The sequence below is a fragment of the Rhinatrema bivittatum genome, chromosome 4 (assembly GCF_901001135.1).
Source record: "Rhinatrema bivittatum chromosome 4, aRhiBiv1.1, whole genome shotgun sequence".
Lineage (NCBI taxonomy): Eukaryota > Metazoa > Chordata > Amphibia > Gymnophiona > Rhinatrematidae > Rhinatrema > Rhinatrema bivittatum.
The window spans coordinates 284,112,190-284,129,306 of NC_042618.1; the positions used below are offsets into that span (position 1 = coordinate 284,112,190).

At 47.2% G+C, this 17,117-nt stretch overlaps 1 protein-coding gene across 1 annotated transcript in view; it reads right to left on the reverse strand.

The window, feature by feature from the left end:
* LMNTD1 (lamin tail domain containing 1) overlaps positions 1–17,117 on the reverse strand; it is a 1,277,316-nt gene that overhangs the window by 398,265 nt on the left and 861,934 nt on the right. Inside the window, exon 10 of the mRNA XM_029600162.1 lies at positions 11,152–11,324. Coding sequence (XP_029456022.1) covers positions 11,152–11,324 — 173 coding nt within the window. The remainder of the gene's footprint in view (positions 1–11,151; positions 11,325–17,117) is intronic.

Sequence of the window (17,117 nt, forward strand, 5' to 3'; positions counted from 1 at the left end):
GGGATGTACTTCGTAAGTCTTGGGGAGGGATCGGGATCAGGGGGGGGGGTGTTGTATTATAGTTTATTTAAATGTTTGGGGTGGTTTTTAATTAAAAAAAAAAAAAGTGTCCCTCTCCCCATGCAAACCCGAAAAACGAAATTTCCCTGAAATTCGGGGAAAATTCTTTTTGGGTTTCGGGGTCTCCAAAACCACAACGAATTAGGAAATTTCGTTGTGATTTCCTAATTCTGGTGATAAACGAACCACATGTTTACCCACTACAACTCCAGTGCCAGCATCTACCCCGAAGGCTAAAGACAGGTATCACGAAAGAAATCTGGATCTGGAGCCACTTTAATGTGACAGAGGACCCGCGTTTTGCTCAGTGTAATTACTGTGGCAGGTCTATTAGCAGAGGCAAGCAAATGGGACATCTATCTAGTTTTGCATGATGCATCGTATGCAGAAGCAACACCCAACAGTATTGCCATTTTGGGATGGTGGCAGTACCAGTCAGGGGACCCCTTTTTCCAGGCAGTGTAAAGTGGTTCAAAAGGAGCAGCATCACCCCACGCCCTCTGACCCTTCTAGCAGTCAGGTGGCAGGCTAGCAGCCCCCTGCCATGTGTCAGAAGTGACAACCCACCATTGAGGAAATGGGGTGGTGTTCGGTAACACTATCCCGGTGAAGGAGGCAGGCAGCCTCAAAAGTTGTAATCAGGAGCATCCGGGAAATGATTGCCCTTCATGACCAGCCCTTGCAGGTAGTGGAGAATGTGGGTTTCAAGTATTTTCTGAAGGTCGTAGTTCCAAATTACAAAGTCCTCTTCAGAACCACATTTAGCAGAAAGGTCATCCCCAGCCTGTACAACCAGTGTCACAGTCGCATCCAAGCGCTGATGGCTAAGGCCCAGGGAAGTGTACATTTCACCTGCGATATCTGGACTGCCATGAATGCTGCACACTCTTACCTCTCCCTGACAGCACACTGCTGGGATCTGGCTGAAACAGAGGCAAGCAGCAGCTCTATTAGTGAACAAGTATCAGGGTGGATGTGGGCTTTACTGCACACCCACCTGATGGACGAGGCCCATACCTCAGCCAATATTCTAGCATGCATCAGACAGATACTGGCGGGCTGGCAGCTACACCAGCGAGACAAGAATCTTCAGGCAGGGCTCTTTGTCACAGACAATGGTGCAATCATGGTAAAGGCAATATGCAATGGGCCCTTTCAGAACATCCGATGTTTTGCATACACTCTGCACCTAGTAGTGAAGTCAGCCTTACATCACTTTAAGGGCCTAAACTCAAACGCTGTGCCTGCCCATCCAGCCCTTATGTCACTTCAAGGGCCTGACCTCAAACGCTGTGCCTGTCTGCAGTGTCCACTAGGGATGTGAATCGTTTTTTGACGATTTAAAATATCGTCCGATATATTTTAAATCGTCAAAAATCGTTAGGGCCACGATACAATAACAATTCCCCCGATTTATCGTCAAAAAATCGTAAATCAGGGGAAGGGGGAGGGCGGGAAAACCGGCACACTAAAACACCGGAAAACCCACCCCCGACCCTTTAAATTAAATCCCCCACCCTCCCGAACCCCCCCAAAATGCCTTAAATTACCTGGGGGTCCAGCGGGGGTCCGGAACGGCCTCCTGAAATCGAATCGTGTTGTCTTCAGCCGGCGCCATTTTGCGCCGCCATTTTGCAAAATGGCGATCTCGCTCCTGGACCCCCAGGGACTTTTGGCCAGCTTGGGGAGGGGGGCTCCTGACCCCCACAAGACTTGCCAAAAGTCCAGCGGGGGTCCGGAACGACCTCCTGCAGTCGATCTCCTGCCGGCGCCATTTTCCGTACGGAAAAACGATTCGCGGCAGGAGATCGCTCCCGGACCCCCGCTGGACCCCCAGGGACTTTTGGCCAGCTTTGGGGGGCCTCCTGACCCCCACAAGACTTGCCAAAAGTCCAGCGGGGGTCCGGAATGACCTCCTGCAGTCGAATCGTGTTGGTCTATGGCCGGCGCCATTTTGCGCCGCCATTTTGCAAAATGGCGGCGCAAAATGGCGCCGGCTGAAGACAACACGATTCAATTTCAGGAGGCCGTTCCGGACCCCCGCTGGACCCCCAGGTAATTTAAGGCATTTTGGGGGGGTTCGGGAGGGTGGGGGATTTAATTTAAAGGGTCGGGGTGGGTTTTATGGTGTTTTAGTGTGCCGGCTGACAATTTTAACGATTTTCACGATACTTTAAACACCCAAACGGCAACAATACGATTCCCTCCCCCTCCCAGCCGAAATCGATCGTTAAGACGATCGAGGTCACGATTCACATCTCTAGTGTCCACTGTCAAACCCTTACGTCACTACAAGGGCCTGACCTCAAACGCTCTACCTGTCTGCGGTGTCCACTGTCCAGCCCTTATGTCACTACAATGGTCTGACCTCAAACGCTGTGCCTGTCCGCAGTGTCCACTGTCCAGCCCTTACGACATACAAGGGCGTGACCTCAAACGCTGTGCCTGTCTGTGCACTGTTCAGCCCTTATGTCACTACAAGGGCCTGACCTCAAATGATATGCCTGTCTGCAGTGTCCACTGTCCAGCCCTTACGTCACTACAAGGGCCTGTCCTCAAATGATATGCCTGTCTGCAGTGACCACTGTCCAGCCCTTACGTCACTACAATGGCCTGACCTCAAACGCTGTGCCTGTCTGTCCACTGTCCAGCCCTTACAACACTACAAGGGCCTGACCTCAAATGCTGTGCCTGTCTGAGTTTAGTTCTAGTATTTCTAATTTCAGTTTCATGTATTTGTGCACCACTTCTTTCCAGAATATTCTTTTTCCTGTTTTGCAACATTTGGAATCTAAGAACATAAAAAGCTGATGTAAGATGTTTGGAGCTTGCATATTTCATATGCTCAATAGTTTTCATGACCTTCATAATATGGGCCAGATGACTCACTCTACTCCTTGTGGTGTTGTTGCCACTATCATGGTTCCTCACTGTGTTGGTGCTAGTCTTTCTGCTGCTTTGTCCCTTTATCGGCACCTTGTGGCTTTTTTCTGACACTCTTTCTGCTTGCTATATTCCCCCTTCATTGTGCTGTAGGATGTTGATGCCACTTGTCTTGCCACTTTGCCTGTCGTGCTACCTTTGAGGGTTCATGCAACTGTTATCGGTGATCTCTTTTGAAGCTGTAGTGTGTTTTTGACACTCTCACTGCTGCTTTGCACCTCTGTTAAAGCACTCTTGCCACTCCTGGTACCCCTTTGCCCCATTACAGTTCCTTAGGCTATTCATGCCACTTTGGTGCCAGTTTGCCACAGTCTAAGTACCTTGGAGCTCTTTTCTCGTTCTGATGATTGCTCCCCAGAAGCTTCATTAGAACTGATAAGAAAACTCCAATTCTGCAGCCAAAAATAGGCTTAAAATACTTCCCCCATTGACTATAATGGGGCAACAAAAAACGAATAAAACTAATCAATGAATTCATTTTTCCCCCTATGAAACTAATGCAATTAATTTGGGTCCCGTTCAAAATGAAAAACAAATCGAAACAAATGTTTTCCTTCTGCACATCCCTACCATTTTTATCACTTTTCTCTGGACTGCCTCCATCCTGTCTTTATCCTTTTTGAGATATGGGTACCAGAAATGAACACAATATCCCAGGTGAGGCTCCCCAAGGGCATCATCACTTCCTTTTTCTTACTGGTTATTCCTCTCTCTATGCAGCCCAACATTCTTCTGGCTTTAGCTATCACCTTGTCACACTGCTTCACCATCTTCAGATCTCCAAACACTATCACCCCAAGGTCCTTATCTTGTTCCATGCACATCAGTTTTCATCCCCATCACATACAGCTCTTTTGGATTACCGCACCCCAGATGCATGACTCTGAACTTCTTGGCATTGAATCCCAGTTGCCAAATCTTTGACCACTCTTCCTGCTTTTCTAAATCACGTTTCATTCTCTGTACTCCTTCAGGTGTGTCCACTCTGTTGCAGATCTTAGTATTATCCACAAATAGACATACTTTACCTTCTATCTCTTCTGCAATGTCATTCACAAAGATATTGAACAGAACTGTTCCCAACACCAATCCGTGTTGCACTCCACTTAACACTGTTTTCTCTTCAGAGTAGGTGCCATTTATCATTACATGCTGTGTCCTATTAGTCAACCAGTTTGTAATCCATGCCATCATCTTGGCACTCACTCCCAAGCTTCTCATTTTATTAACAAGCTTCATGTGCGGTACCATATCAAAAGCTTTGCTGAAATCCAAGGAGATCATATCAAATGTTCTTCCTCAATCCAATTCTCTAGTCACCAATTTAAAAAAAGTAATCATATTTGTCTTACAGGACCTTTCCCTAGTGAATCCATGCTGCCTTGGGTCCAGCAACCCACCAGATTGTAGATAGTTCATTATTCTTTCCTTCAGCAGCATCTCCATTAATTTTCCCACTGACGATATGAGGCTAACTGGCCTGTAGTTTCCAGCCTCCTTTCTGCAAACACTCTTATGAAACGGGACCACCACTGCTCTTCTCCAACCCCACGTCACCACTCCCATTTCAGGGATCTATTGAAAAGGTCCATCAGCAGACCTGCCAGCACATCTCTGAGCTCCCTCAATATCCTGGGATGTATCTCATCCAACTTCATGGCCTTGCCTACTTTCAGTTTTCCTAACTCTTCCCATACATACTGTTCCATAAATGGAATTTTGTCTACCCCATCCCCATCTACGATTTTGTCTATTATTTATTTATTTAAACATTTTTATATACCAACGGTCATTGGGAACATCACATTGGTTTACATGAAAACATAAATTAGCAACAGGCTTTACAATAAGCAATAATTAGAGAAATGGAACTTAAAGCAATCGAGGTAAGAAAGAGAGGTATGGGGGGGGGGGGGGGGTGGGTGGGTTTAGAAAAAGTTCAACCAACAACAAGATAACCTGCAACATTATTTACAAGCAATTGAAATTGAAGTCAAAATAACCTGAAAAAGAAACTTATATTCAGAGAATAGAACTGGCTGTATTGACAAGTTATATACAAATCTGGAGCAAAGAAGAGTGTACTTTATGGGGAAGGGGGGTATTTAGAAACTATATACTAAGTAGCGGATATGTTGGCTGCCCTGGGGGGAGGGGGAGAAATAGCAATTAGCTATTAGGAGTAGGCCTGTTTAAATAGCCAGGTCTTGAGATTCTGCTTAAATTTATTTGGGCATATTTCTTGGCGAAGACTGGCGGGCATGGAATTCCAAAGCAGAGGTTCAGCAATGGAGAGGGCGCGGTTTTTGGTGGTCATAGGTTTTGTGTGTTTGGTGAGGGTGTATATAGAGTTGCCAAGTACTGTTTTCTGGTGGGTCTGGACAAGGTGCGAAGAATGAGATGCTCCTTGAACCAGAACATATTTTTGTTGTGCAGGATTTGTGAATGATAGAGAGGGCTTTATATATTATCCGGGATGTGACAGGTAGCCAATGCAGATCTTTGAGGATGGGGGTGATATGATCATTTCTGTGGGCATTGGTGAGGATACGGGCTGCCGGATTTTGGAGTATCTGCAGAGGTTGTATTGTGTTTTTGGGAAGGCCAATAAGGATAGCGTTACAGTAGTCTATCTTGGACAAAATGGTAGATTGGAGTATTGTATGAAAGTCATTAAGATGTAGGAGGGGTTTCAGTTTTTTTTAGCATATGAAGCTTGAAGAATCCATCTTTTAGGGTGGAGTTGATGAACTTTTTTAGGTTGAGTTGATTGTCCAGGGTAACCCCGAGGCTACAGACATATTGTGAAAAGGTGATTGAGGAGTGAGATGTATTGTGCAGGGGTAGATTTAGGTTGGCATTGTGGGGAGAGATGATTAATAGCTCAGTTTTGGCAGTATTGAGTAGGGATGTGAATCGTGTGCCCGATCGTTTTAATGATCGGGTTCATCTGGCGGGAGAAAAAAATCTGATCGGCATGATTTTTTTTAGTAAAAAAATCGTTTTTACGAATAGTGCGCACTAACGGAAGGTTAGTGCGCACTATCAAAAATTGTTACTTAATGGTTTAAAAGTAACATTTGAGGAAATGTTCATTAGCAAGAGGTATCGTTCTGCGTTTCCATTGGCTGCCACCACCTTTTCTGAAGAGATCTGTCCTTCAGAGACCAGGGAGTGGGACTGCTTGGCCCTTCACCTCCCCCTTTCCCTTCCCTTCCCCTTCTCTCTCCCATATACCAGCAGTGGGGGGAAGGGGGGGGGAGAGGGATGTGTAGGGGGAGACAGCCCCTGCATTCAGCAGCTCTGATTTTCTGAAGAGATCTGTCCTTCAGAGATAAGGGAGTGGGACTGCTTGGCCCTTCACTTCCCCCTTTCCCTTCCCTTCCCCTTCTCTCTCCCATATACCAGCAGTGGTATTTCACGTGCCAGTGCCTGGTAACAAAAATAATAAACAAACAAGTTCTAGTCACATGACTAATGATCATCACATTACTTTTTTTGTCAAGCTACCAACCATTTCCATTTCCCATCTCCCATATATTAAACCATCACCTCAGTGGGAACCTTGGTAACATCAATAAATAAGAGGGCAGCCAATAGGAATACATATTCATTCCTAACTGACCTTAACTGACGTGAAAAGTGTCACATCGTATCATTTTCTGTTAGTGCGCACTAACAATGGGTAGTGCGCACTAACTTCCTGTTAGCGCGCACTGAGGGGCGGATTTTCAGAGCCCTGCTCGCGTAAATCCGCCCAAAACCGGGCGGATTTACGCGAGCAGGACCCTGCGCGCCGGGAAGCCTATTTTACATAGGCCTACCGGCGCGCGCAGAACCCCGGGACTCGCGTAAGTCCCGGGGTTTTCGGAGTGGGCGTGTCGGGAGGCGTGTCGGGGGCGGGACCGAAGCACGCGGCGTTGCGGGGGCGTGTCGGCAGCGTTTTGGGGGCGGGTACGGGGCGTGGCTACGGCCCGGGGCGGTCCAGGGGCGTGGCCGCGCCCTCCGTACCCGCCCCCAGGTCGCGGCCCGGCGCGCAGGAGTCCCGCTCGCGCGCGGGGATTTACGCCTCCCTCAGGGAGGCGTAAATCCCCCGACAAAGGTAGGATGGGGGTTTAGACAGGGCCGGGCGGGTGGGTTAGGTAGGGGAAGGGAGGGGAAGGTGAGGGGAGGGCAAAGGAAAGTTCCCTTCTAGGCCGCTCCGATTTCGGAGCGGCCTAGGAGGGAACGGGGGTAGGCTGCGCGGCTCGGCGCGCGCAGGCTATACGAAATCGATAGCCTTGCGCGCGCCGATCCAGGATTTTAGCCGATACGCGCGACTACGCGCGTATCTACTAAAATCCAGCGTACTTTTGTTTGCGCCTGGAGCGCAAACAAAAGTAGGCTGTTCGCGCTCGTCTGAAAATCTACCCCTAAGACGATTAATGATTTTTTACGATAAATCGGGGGAATTTCTATTGTTTCACACTCTTTAACGATTAATGACAATTTTAAAAATATCGGATGATAATTTAAATCGTCAAAAAATGATTCACATCCCTAGTATTGAGCACCAGTAAGATGTCTGAGAGTAGGGAGCTGATAGCGGCCAGGGCCGAATCCCAAATTTTCATGGCATTGGATAGTGTGTTAGTTATGGGTATAAGGATCTGTACGTCATCTGCATATATGAAATGCGGAAGACCGAACTTGGAAAGGAGGCTACAGAGAGGAAGGAGGTCTATATTAAAGAGAGTGGAGGATAGGGAGGAACCTTGAGGGACACCTTGTGTCAGGTTGATAGGTTTCGATTCGCTATTTCCAATTTTTACTCTGTATTGCCTATTGCTTAGGTATGATTGAAACCAGAGAAGGGAGCTGCCGGAGATGCCGATTTCTTTAAGGCGTTCTATAAGAGTGTAGTGATTGACTGTGTCAAAGGCCGAAGAGATGTCCAGGAGGACCAAAATATACGAATGGCCTTTATCGAGGGCTTTTAGGATGTAGTCGGAGAGGGAGATGAGGAGGGTTTCGGTGCTAAGGAGTTTATGAAAGCCATATTGGGAAGGGAAGAAGATGTGATGTTCGTCTAAGTAATCAGTGAGATGGCAGTTAATTATTTTTTCGAGGATTTTTGAAATGAAGGGGAGATTGGATATGGGGCGGAAGTTGGAAGGGTCTGCCAGGTTAAGAGAGGTTTTTTTTAAGATGGGTTTAATTATGACTTTAAGTTGGTTAGGGACAGTACCAAGTGTGATGGATCTGTTGATGATATAAGATATTGGTAGGCGATGATGATGGGGATGGTGAGGAGGATTTTAATAGGAACAGTGTCTGATGGGTGCATTGCGGGTTTAATTTTCTTAAGAATGGATTCCACTTCTAATGATGTGGAGGGCTCAAAAGACTTGAGAACAGCTGGGGTGTGTGTAGATTGGGTTTCTGTGTGGGAGCAAGGGGAAGCCGAGGTATTTATTAGGGATGTGAATCGTTTTTTGACGATTTAAAATATCGTCCGATATATTTTAAATCATCAAAAATCGTTAGGGCCACGATACAATACCAATTCCCCCGATTTATCGTCAAAAAATCGTAAATCGGGGGAAGGGGGAGGGCAGGAAAACCGGCACACTAAAACACCCTAAAACCCACCCCGACCCTTTAAATTAAATCCCCCACCCTCCCGAACCCCCCCCCCCAAATGCCTTAAATTACCTGGGGGTCCAGCGGCGGTCCGGAATGACCTCCTGCAATTGAATCGTGTTGTCTTCAGCCGGCGCCATTCTGCGCCGCCATTTTGCAAAATGGTGGCGCAAAATGGCGGCGGCCATAGACCAACATGATTCGACTGCAGGAGGTCGTTCCGGACCCCCGCTGGACTTTTGGCAAGTCTTGTGGGGGTCAGGAGGCCCCCCCAAGCTGGCCAAAAGTCCCTGGGGGTCCAGCGGGGGTCCGGGAGCGATCTCCTGCCGGCGCCATTTTCCGTATGGAAAACGATTCGCCAGCTCGGGGGGGCCTCCTGAACCCCACAAGACTTGCCAAAAGTCCAGCGGGGATCCGGAATGACCTCCTGGAGTCGAATTGTGTTGGTCTATGGCCGCCGCCATTTTGCAAAATGGCGGCGCAGAATAGCGCCGGCTGAAGACAACATGATTCAATTGCAGGAGACCGTTCCGAACCGCTGCTGGACCCCCAAGTAATTTAAGACATTTGGGGGGGGGGTTCGGGAGGGGGGGGGGATTTAATTTAAAGGGTCGGGGGTGGGTTTTAGGGTGTTTTAGTGTGCCGGTTTTCCTGCCCTCCCCCTTCCCCCGATTTAGCTACAGACCGCCGCTGGACCCCCAGGTAATTTAAGGCATTTGGGGGGGGGGTTCGGGAGGGTGGGGGATTTAATTTAAAGGGTCGGGGGTGGGTTTTAGGGTGTTTTAGTGTGCCGGTTTTCCTGCCCTCCCCCTTCCCCCGATTTAGCTACAGACCGCCGCTGGACCCCCAGGTAATTTAAGGCATTTGGGGGGGGTTTCGGGAGGGTGGGGGATTTAATTTAAAGGGTCGGGGGTGGGTTTTAGTGTGCCGGTTCACAATTTTAACGATTTTCACGATACTCTAAACACCCAAACGGCGACGATACGATTCCCTCCCCCTCCCAGCCGAAATCGATCGTTAAGACGATCGAGGACACAATTCACATCTCTAGTATTTATTGCTTGGGTTATAGAAGGTGTGGGGGTGGGGGAGAAGCGAGACATAAGTTTTTATATTTTATTGTGGTAATATCGTGCAAAGTCTTCACATTTGGAGTCATCATCGGTGTCAATGGTGGGGATGGTAGTGGTTTTAGTTAAATTTGATACATATTCAAATAGGGCTCGGGCATTAAATTGGAGTTGATGAATTTTTTGGGCGTAAAAATCTCTAAGTTTTGTCTATGGCTTCTCAGTAGGTGTGTAGGAGGGATCTGAACCTTGCCAATTGGGGAGGTGATGGGTCTTTACGCCAGCTTTTTTCTAGTTTTCTTATGTTTCATAGTTTTGAGCTCTGGCGTGTACCAAGGTTTCTGTTTATTATTTGCTGGGTTAATTTCTCGAGATTGTATAGGGCAGATATTATTGGCAACTGTGTTGTTAAGCTGGTACCATGAGGATAGAGCTCACTCGGAGTCAATCAGATCTAGCTTGGGGAGTTCATTAGAGAGGGCTGCTATGAGGTCTTCTGTTTTGCAAGATCTGTGGAAGTGAATGATTTTCTTAGTTGGTGAGGGGGAGACCATCTTTTTTAGGGAACAGGTAGTTTCAATGTGGAAATGATCGCACCAGGGGATAGGAGTGCATGGGGGGGGGGGGGGGGGGGAGGTTGAGTCTACCAGTAATGGTCCTTCTTCAGGGTTTTCTTTAGGGAGCACTGAACTGAAGTATTTGTTGAATATTTCTGCCATTTCTTTGTCTCTCTCCATACATTGTTCCTTATCATGCTTTGCTTTCCTGTTTTCTTTCTTCATCTCCTTCAGTTTCACCTGAAATTCTTCCATGTGTTTCTCCTTTTGGGATCCTTTAAACTTCTTGAACACTGTTCTTTTTGGTTTTATTTTTTCAGCCACTTCCTTTGAGAACCAGATCCGTTTCTTTTTCCTCTTACTTTTGTTTACTTTTGTTTACTTTTCTAACATATAGATTTGTTGATCCCATCTCCTTTCAGTTTGGCCCACTGTTGTTCCACCTTACTCATTTTCTCCTAGGCTTCCAGTTCTTCCTCTAAGAACATTTCCATTTTGACAAAGTCTGTATTTCTGAAAATCAAAACTTGTGTCTTTGTGTGTGTTCTCTGTATCCTGTTTGTGATATCAAATCATACTGTCTGATAGTCACTAGTTCTCAAGTGCGTACCTACTTGAGACATTATCCCCATTTGTGAGCACCAGGTCAACCCTCCTTTATGGATACCCATTAACATTTGTTTGACAGAGCCTCTTGAAAAGCATCCACTATCTCTCTACTTCTTGTAGATTCTGCAGATGGGATGCTTCAATTCACATCCAGCAGATTAAAATGTCTTTCTGATGAACAAAGATTAGGAAAAAATAGTCATCTGTCATTTGAGTATCTATGAAGGAAGCATTAAAAAGCACATATCTGAAAACAGATAATAGTAACATAAAAACTTTCTTTCACTCACCTGGTGCAGGGTCGGATGCTGTGTTCTGTGTTCTTGACTGTCGACACAAACTGCTACCATCATGGCCCATAGGTAATGCTCTATATAGAGAATAATCCGGGTGTATGGGAGAAGCCATGCTTTGGGCCCATGGACTAGAAGTAGGGGGCAAAACAATTGGAGATGTTTTCTCTCTGTAAACAAAAAGCCAAAATTAAATTTCCAAGTAAAATAAATAACTAATAAAAATTATATTGATTTAAATATATTTTGTAACATTTTACTTAAGCAGAGATCTGTTAAAAGGCAATATTATCACATTCAAGTATTTTTATTGAGATTATTAACAAAACAAAAAAACATATATAAAACATGTGAGAGTTGCAAAAACAAAATAAAAAATTACAATTGCAATATCAAGTTCATATAAAATAATTAAATATGAAAAGGAAAACATGAGTAGGTCAAATACCAGTGCACAAAAAACCTTACTTAAATATCTAAATAGTTACAGAATGTGCATTCTATTTTGAAAAAATTCAATATTCTCAAAAAATGGAGGAAAAGTCCCCTAAAAAAAACAACAACAAAAAAAAAATTTGTCATGTAAAAATGCACTGCTATACAGATTGATCATGGGTCAGAAAAACCTCCAATAATTGAAAATTTTAATATTTTAAGTACCAAAATTGCTAAACCCCAGTCCATATAAATTGTTGGAGAAAGTGATTACTTAACTCGTATTCCACAGTTCAATTTGATGTGCAAAAACCTCTGATTATATTGATATCGATGTGGCCAGAGTTTTGCAACAATGCTGCATTAAGGCAGTTATAAAACATAAAAAATATTATGATGGCAATTGTCAAACCAGCACACAGGTGAACTTTGGCACATGTACATCGGTGCACACCCAGATATGCAGCTGTTTTATAACTTGCGCGCGCATATGCGTCACGTTTTAAAATAGCCTGGCTGCACACACATGTGCACCTAATTTTAAGTCGACATGTGCCTAAGTGCACAGATCCCAATTTTACCACCGTAAGTCAAGGTATTTTAAAATGGGCACTCATCCACACCATCGCTAGTTTCACCAGTTCATCCACCAGTTCACCCAGTTAAAAGCTAGTTCCTCCAAATCCCCCTGGTTTGTTAGTCTGCACTCCCCCAGACCCTTTAAATCTGGCAGAAATGGCAAATTTATTTTATTTTTTCAGTTATACCTCCTCCATAGCAGAAGTACAGTTACATGGCAGTGGACTTGGGCATGCGCTGGGGCACATAAGTATTTATATGCACATCTCTTGGCTTCACACTGAAATACACCCCACCTAGAACATACCCAGACCATGTCCTTTTTTGAAATCAAGTGAGATGTGCATGTAGTAGGGGTGTGCATTCGTTTGCAACGTATTGGCAATCCGTAACATATATGTCGATATCCATTGTATTCGTGGGGTCGCTAAACATATCAAGATTGCCCACGAATATAACATATCATCTGTTCCATACGTTTGGCGCCGCGCGCTTTTCTTAGCCGCCATTTCAAATCGGAGAATGCCATTTGGGTGTATCCATAGCCAAAAACCAGCCCTTTCCTGAGAGTCATCTGTGACCTCACAGCCCTGTCAGAGTGGGTCGGACAGGTTGGCAAGGAGACCAGAATACAACGTATCAGTGATAAGAAGTTTTGCAATGCAGCCAATCGCGCTCTCACTCAGTGGTCAGTGACGCTTTTCCTGATGACCCAGCACTATATATACTTAAGCACGCGGCGTGATACGCACTTTCTTTGCAGGGGTGATCTGGGGAGGCTGGGAGGTGGTCTGTCTCTGGGGAACGTGGATGCACTCAGAGCTAGTCTGAATTCTCAAATCTGTATTCAATTGCTAGCTAAGCTAGTTACTTAGATAGAAAAAGATATTTGTGCTTCATTTGGCTGCAGTGCCAGCTAGCCCTGTTTTTTTTAAAGCACTTTTTTTAGTTGTTCTGTGCCAGGGAGAAATGCTAGCAGTGGCATTTTGTTTAATTCACCTTCTGGGGTAGGTTGCAAGCACCATTTGGGTGTTGTGGGTGGGAGAGATATATTCAATTTTTATCTAGCTTGCTAGAATTGCCATTGGAAAATATATTTCATCGATTTTCCTGCTGTGCCAACAATTCCAGCTTTTTTGTTAACTGCATTTGTTTAATTGAACTCACTCAGTCTCTCTGTGCACTGGGCATCAGTGCCAGTGGGCAGGCAGTTTAGCAGACTCAAGTATACTGGGACAGCAGTGGTCTGTGTGTGCAGCCAAATCCCCAGTGTGCCTCTTTTGTAGTTACAAGCTCGGTGTGTGCACACATATTACATTAGTGCATATCAAGGCACTGTGCCAGTGGGCAGACAGTTTAGCAGACTCAAGTATACTGGGACAGCAGTGGTCTGTGTGTGCAGCCAAATCTCCAGTGTGCCTCTTTTGTAGTTACAAGCTCGGTGTGTGCACACACATTACATTAGTGCATATCAAGGCACTATGCCAGTGGGCACTGGGTAGTTTAGCAGACTCAAGTATATTATTGGGACAGTCTGTGCAGCCAAATCCCCAGTGGGCCTCTTTTGTTGTTACAAGCTCGGTGTGTGCACACACATTACATTAGTGCATATCAAAGCACTGTGCCAGTGGGCACTGGGTAGTTTAGAAGACTCAAGTATATTATTGGGACAGTCTGTGCAGCCAAATCCCCAGTGGGCCTCTTTTGTTGTTACAAGCTCGGTGTGTGCACACACATTACATTAGTGCATATCAAAGCACTGTGCCAGTGGGCACTGGGTAGTTTAGAAGACTCAAGTATATTATTGGGCCAGTCTGTGCAGCCAAATCCCCAGTGGGCCTCTTTTGTAGTTACAAGCTAGGTGTGTGCACACACATTACATTAGTGCATATCAAGGCACTGTGCCAGTGGGCAGGCAGTTTAGCAGACTCAAGTATACTGGGACAGCAGTGGTCTGTGTGTGCAGCTAAATCCCCAGTGTGCCTCTTTTGTAGTTACAAGCTCAGTGTGTGCACACACATTACATGAGTGCATATCGAGGCATTGTGCCAGTGGGCACTGGGTAGTTTAGCAGACTCAAGTATATTATTGGGACAGTCTGTGCAGCCAAATCCCCAGTGTGCCTCTTTTGTAGTTACAAGCTTGATGTGTGCATACACATTACATTAGTGCATATCAAGGCACTGTGCCCATGTGCAGCCAGTAGGTACTAGGCAGTAGAGATGTGAATCGTGTCCTTGATCGTCTTAACGATCGATTTCAGCTGGGAGGGGGAGGGAATCGTATCGTCGCCGTTTGGGTGTTTAGAGTATCGTGAAAATCGTTAAAATCGTGAACCGGCACACTAAAACCCCCTAAAACCCACCCCCGACCCATTAAATTAAATCCCCCACCCTCCCGAACCCCCCCCCCCCAAATGCCTTAAATTACCTGGGGGTCCAGCGGCGGTCCGTAGCTAAATCGAGGGAAGGGGGAGGGCAGGAAAACCGGCACACTAAAACCCCCTAAAACCCACCCCCGACCCTTTAAATTAAATCCCCCACCCTCCCGAACCCCCCCCCCCCAAATGCCTTAAATTACCTGGGGGTCCAGCGGCGGTCCGTAGCTAAATCGAGGGAAGGGGGAGGGCAGGAAAACCGGCACACTAAAACACCCTAAAACCCACCCCCGACCCTTTAAATTTAATCCCCCACCCTCCCGAACCCCCCCCAAATGCCTTAAATTACCTGGGGGTCCAGCGGCGGTCCGGAACGGTCTCCTGCAATTGAATCGTGTTGTCTTCAGCCGGCGCCATTCTGCGCCGCCATTTTGCAAAATGGCGGTACAAAATGGCGGCAGCCATAGACCAACACGATTCGACTGCAGGAGGGCGTTCCGGACCCCCGCTGGACTTTTGGCAAGTCTTGTGGGGGTCAGGAGGCCCCCCCGAGCTGGCCAAAAGTCCCTGGGGGTCCAGCGGGGGTCCGGGAGCGATTTCCTGCCGCAAATCGTTTTCCGTACGGAAAATGGCGCCGGCAGGAGATCGACTGCAGGAGGTCGTTCAGCGGGGGTTCTGGAAAATGGCGCCGGCAGGAGATTGACTGCAGGAGGTCGTTCAGCGGGGGTTCCGGAACCCGCTGAACGACCTCCTGCAGTCGATCTCCTGCCGGCGCCATTTTCCGTATGGAAAACGATTTGTGGCAGGAAATCGCTCCCGGACCCCCGCTGGACCCCCAGGGACTTTTGGCCAGCTTGGGGGGGCCTCCTGACCTCCACAAGACTTGCCAAAAGTCCAGCGGGGGTCCGGAACGACCTCCTGCAGTCGAATCGTGTTGGTCTATGGCTGCCGCCATTTTGCAAAATGGCGGTGCAGAATGGCGCCGGCTGAAGACAACACGATTCAATTGCAGGAGACCGTTCCGGACCGCCGCTGGACCCCCAGGTAATTTAAGGCATTTGGGGGGGGGGTGAGGGAGGGTGAGGGATTTAATTTAAAGGGTCGGGGGTGGGTTTTAGGGTGTTTTAGTGTGCAGGTTTTCCTGCCCTCCCCCTTCCCCCGATTTACGATTTTTTGACGATAAATCGGGGGAATTGGTATTGTATCGTGGCCCTAACGATTTTTGACGATTTAAAATATATCGGACGATATTTTAAATCGTCAAAAAATGATTCACATCCCTACTAGGCAGTGACATTAAATCCATAATGTTAGGGAAAGCTAGATGTGGTCAAGTGATTGGGACTGGCAGAGGAGGCACTTCAAAAGGCACTAGTGCCAGTCCCCCATTAAAGTTAAAAAGGGACCTGTTGCAATCTAAACTCTTTGGAGGGGCAGGCACTGGCAGTTCCATCCAGAAAAAAATGAAATCTAAACAAGATGCATCGCCACCACCTGTTACTGACCCTGTAGTTTTGGAGGTGAGGGAAGGGGAGGCTGAGTCAAGCAAGAGAAAATGTCGACACTCAAAAGCATCAGTGGGACAGCAGTCTCGACTTAGCATTTACAATGTAGTGCAGGCACTCTTTGCTTCTGATTCTGATGAAGAATCATCTTGTGTGGGATTCTCAGCAGAAACGGAAGAAGTAATAGCTGATGAAGTTTTAGGAGGATCAGTTAGTCCTGTTTTAGCCTACACTTCAGTGCAGTAGGGTAGAGATGAAACTGATGATGCTCAGGAGGAGGAAGAGCAGTCAGCGCAGGTAGATTTTACAAAGTAACGCATACGCATACTTTTGTTTGCACACCAGGCGCAAACAAGAGTATGCGGGATTTTAATAGATACGTGCGTAGCCACGCGTATCCATTAAAATCCGGGGTCAGCGCACGCAAGGCTGCCCAAAATCAGCAGCCTACACGCGCCGAGCTGTGCAGCCTGCCTCCGTTCCCTCCGAGGCCACTCCGAAATCGAAGCGGCCTCAGAGGGAACTTTCCTTCTGCCTCCCCCCACCTTCCCCTCCCTTCCCCTACCTAACCCACCCACCCAGCCCTATCTAAAATCCCCCTACCTTTATTCCAGAAGTTACGCCTGTTTCGAGCGCCGTACCGGCTGCACGATTTGCGAATGCCAGCTGCACGATTCCCCGGCCCGGGAGCTGTTTCGGAGGCCTCAGCCATGCCCCCAAAATGCCCCTGGGCAGGAACCACGCCCACTGCCCCACCCCCAAATGACGCACCACCGCAACATGCCCCCGACACGCCCCCCAGGAAAGCCTCGGGACTTATGCGCGTCCCGGGGCTTGCGCGCACCGCCGAGTCTACTCAGCATAGGCTCAGCGCACGCAGGGGGAACATCGGGCAGGTTTTTGGGGAGTACGCGTGTATCTTACGCACCTACCCATTTGAAAATCTGGCCCAGTGTGACTGAGGCCCCTGGCATTGCTTCTCAGGGTGCTCCCTCTACTTCAGCTCCAGTGCCAGCATCCACCCCCAAGGCTATACAGAAGGGAGGATCACGAAAGACATCTGCGAT